Source organism: Pollachius pollachius (assembly GCF_949987615.1).
Source record: "Pollachius pollachius genome assembly, contig: scaffold_67, whole genome shotgun sequence".
NCBI lineage: Eukaryota > Metazoa > Chordata > Actinopteri > Gadiformes > Gadidae > Pollachius > Pollachius pollachius.
Window position 1 is genome coordinate 13,731 of NW_027641139.1, and position 11,329 is coordinate 25,059.

Consider the following 11,329-nt stretch of genomic DNA (forward strand, 5'->3'; position numbering starts at 1 on the left):
CGTTTATGTTGGTTGGTTATGTCGAGTGTGTTTTAGTGTGTCGTGTGTGAGCCAAATAAAGGCAACTCTCGTAATCGTACGGTGTTACGCCTCATGCCCACGCGCCGAAGCCTCCAACGGAGCGCACGGATCCACAATGCATTGCGCGTCCGTCCCCATTCAAAGTCAATGGGGATCAGTCAACGGACGGATGCAGTGGGCAAGAGGCGTAAGGGGCGCGAGAGTTGTATGACTACTGAACCTGGGCTCCCGTCTCGTCCTTCCCGTGCTGCTCGCCACAATACAATTATAAACACCTGATTAAATCTCATATAAAATGTTCAACCATCGCAAGCAGTTCTAATAATTGATTCATCTGATTAAGCAAAGAAGCGCAAAGAGGTCCCTGCGGGCATCCATACTTGTAGTTGTGACATAATTCACACATTCATACCAACAGGCCACATATGTCCTTGGCGACTAGAGAGGCTTCTGCCTCATCCTAGGGAGGCGTCCGGCTCATACAGGAAGCCATTCATTGATGTACCAATTCCAGAGATACGAGCGGCCCATGTGTACGAGAAACCCAGACGCTCAAGGCACAAAAACAAGTGTAATTCCAGCACATAGCCACAAGAGGTCAGCACCAAACCAAGTTGCAATGCCAACACATAGTCGCAAGGCATCAGCACAGAGTACACATACGGGCATCCAGGAGGTGGCAGTTCAGCACCATGCTTAGCCAATCAGAGCACATAATTGAGTCCCCGCCTGCCCAGTATTAAAGTCACAACACATAGCCCAGGGCAGGGCCAGAACGCTCCGCATCCATCAGATGCCATACTAAGCGTATCTCCACGCGTGCAAAATACTCCTTTTGCTTCATAGATATCATAGCGAACCTTTACCAAATAAAGTGAGTTATAAGCAATCTTGACTTGGCAAACTTTTTCCAAATGAACACGGCGTTGTGAAGTCCAGTCCAGGACATATTATTCTCCAGAACGATCTGTTTTCCGGTTTATGTCATTGCCTACGAACTTCCCAGGGGCGTTACCTGAACGCTCTTATAGAGTGGCAAAGTCACACCCCTTCCGGTAGAGCCCATGGGACCTATGAGATCGAAAAATATGAATGGGTTTCAATGGAGAGAAAGTAATTATTTTCTGGTCTCAGTCTTTATATGCCCTGGATTACACATATGTTGTTTTTGGATTTAAATGATCATTTTTCATGCAAAGAAAACTAACAAATTTCGCGAAGAAGTTTGATAATAGGTTTGTGTCAGGCCACTTTGTGAACTACAGCCCCTTGCTGCTCTCGACGCGAATGATATACGTCACCACCACTCTGGTACAGACATGGCGATCTCTCTGCTCCACTTCACCGCTTTTTTCCAAGGGGAGAATAAAAGCATCGAAAGAGGTGAAAACCATTATAAGTCGGGCCATGTGGAGAGTTTCAGTTATGCCGATGGGGAGATTGTCGGTCTTGTCCACGCCAGTCGCAGGGAGCGTGACGTCACATACGAGACATGTAGTCTTTCTCATTGTGTTTTCTTTACAGCCTATAGCTGAACAATTGCACAATAAACGGCCAAACTCTTGATATGAAAAATTATCATTTAAATCCACAAACAACATGTGTTATCCAGGGCATATAAAGACTGGGACCAGAAAATAATTACTTTCTCTCCATTGAAACCCATTCAAATTTTTGATCTCATAGGTCCTGTGGGCTCTACCGGAAGAGGCGTGATTTCGCCACTATTTCGGAAGAAGGGAAGGTTTACTTAAAGACGCCGCAAGAGCTTCCGAACCTCCGAGCTGTTTTGAAGGCGGCATCAGTGTGAGTAGGGTCCAGCTGCAGCCCCGGAGAACAACACCCTGGCGTGACATCAACCCAGGCGCGACGGAAGTACTCTGGTGTGACGAAAGTGATTTATTTTTTAAACCTTTTTTACACACCGCTATCAGAAACCAAGATCAACCATGGAAGTGAGACTCAATATGCTTAAACTATTGAGTAATATTCATGTTAAAGCCGTGCCGTGGTTTATTTACTTTTCGCCAAATTCGAATATAATAATACTGTGCCCATATTGAAAAATGTGCTGCACTTCGTTCATGGAAGTAATTGACAGTTAACATGAATATTACTCAATATATTAAGCATATTGGCAGTCTGACAAATTAATCAATTCCGTCACACCAGAGTACTTCCGTCGCGCCAGGGTTGTTGTTATCACGCCAGGGTGTTGTTCTCCGGGGCTGCAGCTGGATACTGTTGATCAGTGTCGGACTGCCATCACTATGTTCAGGCACCCATAGCAGAGTAGATTGATAGTAACATATATATATATATATATATATATATATATATATATATATATATATATATATATATAGCTACAGTTAATCACGGTATATTATTTGAAATAAATATGAAAACTACGCCTAAAGTACCACAAACATTAAGATCATAAAAACAACAAAAAGCACAACATAGAAGCTGTCCAAAATCAATCAGCCTCAGTGTACCCTCTTGTCAAATGGGATAGGTCTCCACAGCATTGTGTGTGTGTGTGTGTGTGTGTGTGTGTGTGTGTGTGTGTGTGTGTGTGTGTGTGTGTGTGTGTGTGTGCGTGTGCGTGTGTGTGTGTATACGGGCACACGTCTTATTTATTTATAAGTTTAGGTCAGTAAACATTTAGGGCTTACGCTTTTATCCAAAGCGACATACAATAAGTGCATTTGTTACAATAAGTACATTTGTCATAAGAAGTGAAACAATATATCGCTGTCGGTACAGTAAAGATGTTCATAGAACCAAGTGCAAGTATTACAATCGCTAGGCAAACCCATTCCCCGTGTAAAGAAGCATAGCCTTCTTTAAAACAATAACTAACCAATTGAATGAACAGTGCAAGTATGTACAACAAAAACAAAAGAAGGGTAAATGCACTACAAGGAATAGTTATTACTTCATAATCATCATTCCAGGAATGTATGATAATTGGAAAAAATGAAAAAAACATATTTCCTGCCACGTAATGGCGCATGCGCATCGCCGGCTAGTTACTTGGCGACGTGTACCGGTTTGTCTGTGCAAACCATCTCACCTTTCCTGGAGAAAAATAAACACATTGAACCCTAATCAAACCTTTCACCACAGAAGCATGGGAGGATCGCAGAGCGTGGAGATACCGGGTGGTGGTTCTGAGGGCTACCATGTTCTTCGAGTGAGTTTCTGGATCTATTTACCCCTGAAGTTAGCCTCTAGCTTAGCATCGGTGGAGCATTCGACGCTACGGATGTGGATTTGAGGCCCGAGATGTCATCTGTGGCCTCAATGAGGATGCATAGAATTGTGCATTCATTCTTGGGATTTAATTCTCGCCTTGTTGATTATTTTCGAGTTATGCATGTTCATTTTGCTCCCACTAATGACATTGTTACTCTTGAAACCCGTAGCAGAAAATGTTGTCAATGAGTACCAGACTCCTTCACTATGCTAGTCGGCTAACTTGAATGACAGTTCAGGTGAGCGAAGAGGTTAGGTCCGCTCGGCTGGAAGTCCATTGGAACAACCTGTCTGCCATCGGGTTCCTTTTAGACAGCTGTCTGGTCAATTCTTCCCAAGCTTAGAAATTTGAAAACATGATTGTATGAGGGCTATAACAGTATTGAAACGAGACATATCCCGTTGGATGACATTTAACGTTACCCTAACCCTATTGAGGATAATGATCATTGTTAGAAATGAAATCACAGCGATGTAACAACTCGGTCAGCTGAAGCTAAAAGTCCGTCTTCCCTCCTGCAGGTTCAGGAGAACTCGCCGGGGCACCGGGCGGGGCTGGAGCCGTTCTTCGACTTCATCGTGTCAATAAACACCACAAGACTGGTAAGTTGCTGGCCGTGGAGGGAGTAGACACAAAACTAAAAATAATAATATCCTAAAGATCTACATGTACCTTGGCCGCCACATCAGAATAAGGACAACGACACGCTGAAGGACCTGTTGAAGGCCAGCGTGGAGAAGCCTGTGCGAATGCTGGTCTACTCCTCCAAGACACTGGAGCTGAGGGAAGCCACCGTCACCCCTAGCAACATGTGGGGGGGCCAGGGCTTGCTGGGGGTCTCGATTAGATTCTGCAGCTTCGAGGGAGCCAATGAAAATGTCTGGCACGTGCTGGTGAGTAACTGATATACAACTGAAATGTATAATAAATTAATTATCCTTTTTGAATTATTAGGAATTTGCATTGGCTGAACCTTTTGACTTTTTGGTCCACAGGATGTTGAGCCAAACTCTCCGGCGGCGCTGGCCGGCCTGCGGCCGCACACAGACTACATCATCGGGGCCGACACGGTCATGAATGAGGTAGGTGATGGGGTCAGAGGTCAGCAATATTGATGACTTTTCGCTATCTCTCAGCCTCATCTCACTGACTGACTCTCTTACTGACTCACGCGTCCATTCTAAAGTGGTGCCATCCATTAGTCATACAGTTTGCTGTTATGATTCTGTATTAAAAGACGATGGGAGAAATGGGTGTGACGGCCTCAACGGCTTTCTTAGTAAAACAGGAAACCAGCGCTTGACTAAACGTTAAAGGGATTTGGGAGGGATTGGTCCTTCGGGATACTGATGTATGACGGTCAGAGTGCCAGTGAACAGCCGTATGGATCAATATAGATACAACAGTTGGAATGTTTTGCACAAGATTCACACAGAATCAGTGACATCACCAAAAACAGGTGGACGAAGAACCAATGAAAGTGGAGGTGAGCTAATGAGGCCTAATGATAATAATAATAATGGATTGAATTTATATAGCACTTTTCTAGACACTCAAAGACGCTTTACATTGAAGGGGGGACCTCACTAACCACCACCAGTGGGTAGCCCCCACTGGGGTGATGCCCCAACTGGGGTGATGCCCCCACTGGGGTGATGCCCCCACTGGGGTGATGCCCTCACTGGGGTGATGCACCCACTGGGGTGATGCCCCCACTGGGGTGATGCACCCACTGGGGTGATGCCCCCACTGGGGTGATGCCCCCACTGGGGTGATGCCCCCACTGGGGTGATGCACGCCAGCCAATCGGCGCCAGAACGCTCACCACAGACCAGCTTGAGGTGGAGAGTGAGGGAATTAATGAGTCAGCCAATTATACAGGAGGATGATTAGGGGGCCAGATTGAATGAGCCCAGTTGGGCAGCTTTAGCCAGCTAATGTACATGTCCATTAGAAATGTAGTGAAACTCCATTAGAACTCCATTAGCTCTCTATTGGAACTCTGTCGATTCTCTCGGTATCCTCTTGCCCCATGTCAGTCAGAGGACCTGTTCTCTCTGATCGAAACCCACGAGGGGAAGGGCCTGAAGCTGTATGTTTACAACACCGACACGGACAACTGCAGGGAGGTGGTCATCACTCCCAACGGTGCCTGGGGAGGAGAGGGCAGGTAACGCATGTCTGACACACGGGACCATGACAGCCTACATCAAGGACTGAGCCCTTATGTGTCTTGATTGCATGTCAAATTGCAAGTAAAATTGTTTAATTGGAATTCCTCACTAGCTAGTGATCTGTTAATGTGCCTGGCTGCACACAGCATTCTTTATTTGTCAACACAATTTTTGTAGACCGGAGAGGGAACAGAACATTCTAGCTTTGATGTAGTAGAGCTCAGTTTTGGCTTGATTTCCACTCGGAACGCCGACATTCCTGTCTTGTTTGCTTCCAGCCTTGGCTGTGGGATTGGCTACGGATATCTCCACAGGATCCCAACCCGGCCCTTCGAGGAGGGCAAGAAGATCAGTTTCCACGGCAACACTCCCAGCGAGCCCTCCAGTCCGCTGAAGGATGGGTTCACGGAGGTACTCGCAACACACGCACGCACGCACGCACGCACGCACGCACGCACGCACGCACACACACACACACACACACACACACAGTGGATGTGTTTAACTGTTTGACCGTAGTTGAGCCTACCTGCTCAGCATCATCACTTTAATGACCTCATTACCTCCCCTCTCCTTTAAAGATCTCATTACCTCCCCTCTCCTTTAAAGATCTCATTACCTCCCCTCTCCTTTAAAGATCTCATTACCTCCCCTCTCCTTTAATGACCTCATTACCTCCCCTCTCCTCTTATGACCTCATTACCTCCCCTCTCCTCTTATGACCTCATTACCTCCCCTCTCCTCTTATGACCTCATTACCTCCCCTCTCCTCTTATGACCTCATTACCTCCCCTCTCCTCTTATGACCTCATTACCTCCCCTCTCCTCTTATGACCTCATTACCTCCCCTCTCCTCTTATGACCTCATTACCTCCCCTCTCCTCTTATGACCTCATTACCTCCCCTCTCCTCTTATGACCTCATTACCTCCCCTCTCCCCTTATGACCTCATTACCTCCCCTCTCCCCTTATGACCTCATTACCTCCCCTCTCCCCTTATGACCTCATTACCTCCCCTCTCCTCTTATGACCTCATTACCTCCCCTCTCCTCTTATGACCTCATTACCTCCCCTCTCCTCTTATGACCTCATTACCTCCCCTCTCCTCTTATGACCTCATTACCTCCCCTCTCCTCTTATGACCTCATTACGTCCCCTCTCCTCTTATGACCTCATTACCTCCCCTCTCCTCTTATGACCTCATTACCTCCCCTCTCCTCTTATGACCTCATTACCTCCCCTCTCCTCTTATGACCTCATTACCTCCCCTCTGCTCTTATGACCTCATTACCTCCCCTCTCCTTTAATGACCTCATTACCTCCCCTCTCCTCTTATGACCTCATTACCTCCCCTCTCCTCTTATGACCTCATTACCTCCCCTCTCCTTTAATGACCTCATTACCTCCCCTCTCCTCTTATGACCTCATTACCTCCCCTCTCCTCTTATGACCTCATTACCTCCCCTCTCCTCTTATGACCTCATTACCTCCCCTCTCCTCTTATGACCTCATTACCTCCCCTCTCCTCTTATGACCTCATTACCTCCCCTCTCCTCTTATGACCTCATTACCTCCCCTCTGCTCCAGGTGCAGCTCTCTGCGGTCTCGCCCCCGCCCGTCTCAGCAGCCCTCCCTGCCGGGCTACAGGATTCGCTGGCAGGCCTGTCCATCAGCTCGGCCCCGCCCACCCTCCCCTCAGAGCTCCAGACCGGTATCATGTCTCCTCGTTCTCTCTCCTAGACTCCAGTGTTTCCCTGTTATTCATAATACTGATGTGTGTTCCCTCTGGCAGGGTTAGAGTTAACCCTAACCCTGGTTAGAGTTAACCCTAACCCTGGTTAGAGTTAACCCTAACCCTAGACTCCAGGGTTTCCCTGTTATTCATAATACTAACGTGTGTTTCCTCTGGCAGGGTTAGGGTTAACCCTAACCCTGGTTAGAGTTAACCCTAACCCTAGACTCCAGGGTTTCCCTGTTATTCATAATACTAACGTGTGTTTCCTCTGGCAGGGTTAGAGTTAACCCTAACCCTAGACTCCAGGGTTTCCCTGTTATTCATAATACTAACGTGTGTTTCCTCTAACCCTAGACTCCAGGGTTTCCCTGTTATTCATAATACTAACGTGTGTTTCCTCTGGCAGGGTTAGGGTTAACCCTAACCCTAGACTCCAGGGTTTCCCTGTTATTCATAATACTAACGTGTGTTTCCTCTGGCAGGGTTAGGGTTAACCCTAACCCTGGTTAGAGTTAACCCTAACCCTAGACTCCAGGGTTTCCCTGTTATTCATAATACTAACGTGTGTTTCCTCTGGCAGGGTTAGGGTTAACCCTAACCCTGGTTAGAGTTAACCCTAACCCTAGACTCCAGGGTTTCCCTGTTATTCATAATACTAACGTGTGTTTCCTCTAACCAGGGTTAGGGTTAACCCTAACCCTGGTTAGAGTTAACCCTAACCCTAGACTCCAGGGTTTCCCTGTTATTCATAATACTAACGTGTGTTTCCTCTGGCAGGGTTAGGGTTAACCCTAACCCTGGTTAGAGTTAACCCTAACCCTAGACTCCAGGGTTTCCCTGTTATTCATAATACTAACGTGTGTTTCCTCTAACCAGGGTTAGGGTTAACCCTAACCCTGGTTAGAGTTAACCCTAACCCTAGACTCCAGGGTTTCCCTGTTATTCATAATACTAACGTGTGTTTCCTCTAACCAGAGTTAGGGTTAACCCTAACCCTGGTTAGAGTTAACCCTAACCCTAGACTCCAGGGTTTCCCTGTTATTCATAATACTAACGTGTGTTTCCTCTGGCAGGGCCCCCCACTGCCCCCCTCCTCCCCAGCTCCTCGTATCCTCCTAACCCTAACCCCAGCTCCTCGGCTGGCCCTGCCCTCGCCCCCCTGCCGGCGTTTAACCCCCCCGCCACCACGCTGCCAGGTAGCACGCACGCACACACGCCACAGGCTACTCCATCTCACACCAGCCAGGGTTTCTCATGGTGGTTTTGTGTCGCAGGTTTGATGCCGCTGCCGGCTAACCTGGCCAACCTCAACCTGGCGTTCCCGGACCTCAGCACCATGTCCCTGGCCGGGCTGGGAGCCCTCCCGCCCCCGTCTGGAGCGCTAGGTCAGTCCCGGGTCTCACGGTCATTAGGGTTAGGGTTAGGGTCCGTCAGGGGTCTCACGGTCATTAGGGTTAGGGTTAGGGTCCGTCAGGGGTCTCACGGTCATTAGGGTTAGGGTCCGTCAGGGGTCTCACGGTCATTAGGGTTAGGGTTAGGGTCCGTCAGGGGTCTCACGGTCATTCTGTTCAGGGGGAGAGTCCTTTGACGAGGTATGAAATAACGTAAGAAGCTTAAAGGTGTATATATGAAATATGCAGAAGAACACAAAGGGTCGTAAAGTTAAAGGAACATTTGGATATATCGCCCTCACTTGAGGCTCCTCTGTAAAACAACGTGCATATCTTTTTCATAGTTTATGGGTTCATTATCCTATTGGTCGGTTTATAAATAAGGTTTTGTCTCTGTTATCTCGTCCAATCCCAGCGTTCCCTCCCCTGAGCTTCCCGGGCCTGCCCCCGCTGCCCCCCCTCCCGATGCTTCCGTCCCAGCTCGGCCCGCTCCTGCCCCAGGGGGTCACCGGACCCCCCATGTTCACCCCCACGCCCCCCACCGCCGTCTCTTCGCCTTCCGAGAATTGCTCGGCGGTCGCCAGGGAAACGCTACCGACAGACAGCAGGGAAACGCCGGAGCACGCCGGAACGCCATCGTCGTAACGGTGAAGGAGAAGGAAATAGTGCTCAACTTGGAACCAAAACACACCCCAGTTTCTGTCTTCAGTGGACCTCTCTTTCTTTAACCTAATCTCTCTCTATTTATTTGGTTAAGGGGGTGACTGAGTGCAGCTCGGTGTCACATGTGCTAACGGCTAACGTAGCCACAGAGCCCCCCCCTCCAAGGTGGCAGGGCGTGTGGGGGGAGCAGGCAGGCGGACGCCTGGTTCCATCCGGGGCCTCCCTTCCCCCTGGAGCTAACTTTAGCTAGCGCTAATGCAAGGAGTAAAGGACATGGCTTCTCCAAGGTAGCGAGGAATCCCATTTTCTCGTATGGCAATCCTTTGGTTTCATCTGGGCTTTTTTTTATTTTGACAAATGTTTAGATTCACCACTAGTGGGTAGACCGTTGACCATTAGATTCTGGCATTTATTAACCTATTTTTCTTCGATTTTTTTTTGTGTGATCTTTCCACACCATGAATGATTCTGCATTATTTTGCACCGCATATGTATGAAATTGTTAAGACATCGAACGTCTGTCCATTCTTATTTTTGTTGATGTCTTTGTAAACTTTGAGAAGGCTATCGTAGCCTTCTGAAGCCTGAGAGTAACTGCCAAAAAAAAAGCAGCAGTTAGAACGAAGGAGCGGAGGCAGGTTACACTAGTGCCTCCATATTCTACTGTATATGCTGGCGTGCGTGGTCATAGATTAAAGATGAAGCAGAACATGGGTGTGTGGTTACAAAAATGTTTGTTTGGGTTCAAAACGTCACTATTCCTGGCCAGGGCCAAAAATCTATAGAATACCAGAGTTGCAATTAAATCTCACGAGCCATTTTGTCAGTGTGGCACAACTTTCTGAAAATATTGTACAGCGTGAGAAATAAACAATTTAATTTTGTGTTTTTCCCCTTTTTGTTTTTTTTACTCACCACTTTGACAGGCCATATTTGAAAATGGTAGCACTGTTTGTACAAATAAAACAAACTTTTTCTATGTCCTGCATCTGGGTACTCTGCAAGGTATTTCTTAATCTTCCAAACAGAAGATCCATGATAAAAGGAGAACCCAAACCTGCCTTTAAAAGCCAGATATGGGTTTGCATGCATTTAACCTGTGGGTGAGCGATCGAATGCAAACCAATGACGGAAGGTCTCCTGTATAGTTGACACATTACACTATAAACAATAACATGCTATCCACACACAAAACACATGTTGTAGGACTTGTAAGGCAATCTTTATTGCATATGAATGACATGACTTGCCTTTGCCTTTATGCAGTACTTCCTGCCTTGTGATGTCACCAACAGTCAGGGATGTGCCCGATGCCAACACACACTTCATACAGGTGTCCTCAAAGTAAGGAGGAAGGGGTAAAACAGAATCAGAGGGGAAGGGTGTGTTTGACAGCAAAGGAGACAGAGAGCCTGAACTCACGGTAAGCAGAGGTAAATTAAATTGGAATCCATAGTGAGTACAAAGTAGATTGATTCATTTGACCCGTTGCGTGTCGCCATGTCCCATTACTGAGCGGCAGCAAGCGGAATCCCTTCTACATAACCTGAAGAGATCCAACAACGTTATCCTGATGCAGGGCTGTAGACTGCAGTCAACGCGTTGTAAATCCTTTTCTTTTGACGTCTGCACGGGCTTCAGCACTAAACAGCAATTAAGACTTCAATGTAGCATCGGTCAGCAAAGTGCACCATTTTATCTGTAGGATCTTAACTTCCACCACGGTATAACCCTCATTCAGGTCATGATCCAGGGGGTCTCAAGCTCCAAGGGGCACCACACAACACATGCACGTCCACCCGCACTCCCACATAATGCTTTTCTTCTGTTTTATTTTTTAGGGAAGGTTAGCATATGTTGGCATCGAGACTAGCATCTTAAAAGCACAACCCTTATCCTGTTGTCTCTTCATTTGGTTTCTTAAACTGAAACATATCATCATCCCCTTTTAGCATCAGCGCACAACACACCAGGTGGGGGGGGGGGGGGGCTTGCTACCTAACAATGATCGTTGAAACTTCTACACGAAGCCCGAACAATTGACACCAATGACAAATGCTTTCTGGGACTGCCAGTGAAAGTC

General features: G+C 47.3%; 1 protein-coding gene across 2 annotated transcripts; it reads left to right on the plus strand.

Annotated features, from left to right (window-relative positions):
* The first annotated feature begins 3,066 nt into the window (after positions 1 to 3,066).
* Positions 3,067 to 10,234, plus strand: LOC307091741 (Golgi reassembly-stacking protein 2-like). 2 transcript variants are annotated; one of them, XM_079759391.1, is made up of 10 exons: positions 3,067 to 3,220; positions 3,805 to 3,885; positions 3,973 to 4,176; positions 4,279 to 4,365; positions 5,323 to 5,453; positions 5,736 to 5,868; positions 7,045 to 7,168; positions 8,266 to 8,388; positions 8,467 to 8,577; positions 8,999 to 10,234. In XM_079759391.1, the coding sequence occupies exons 1-10, from the start codon at positions 3,158 to 3,160 to the stop codon at positions 9,226 to 9,228; spliced, it is 1,287 nt and encodes a 428-aa protein (XP_079615517.1). In that variant the 5' UTR covers positions 3,067 to 3,157; the 3' UTR covers positions 9,229 to 10,234. The 2 variants fall into 2 exon arrangements, with proteins under 2 accessions (XP_079615517.1, XP_079615518.1); XM_079759392.1 differs by lacking the exon at positions 8,266 to 8,388.
* The last annotated feature ends 1,095 nt before the right edge of the window (positions 10,235 to 11,329 follow it).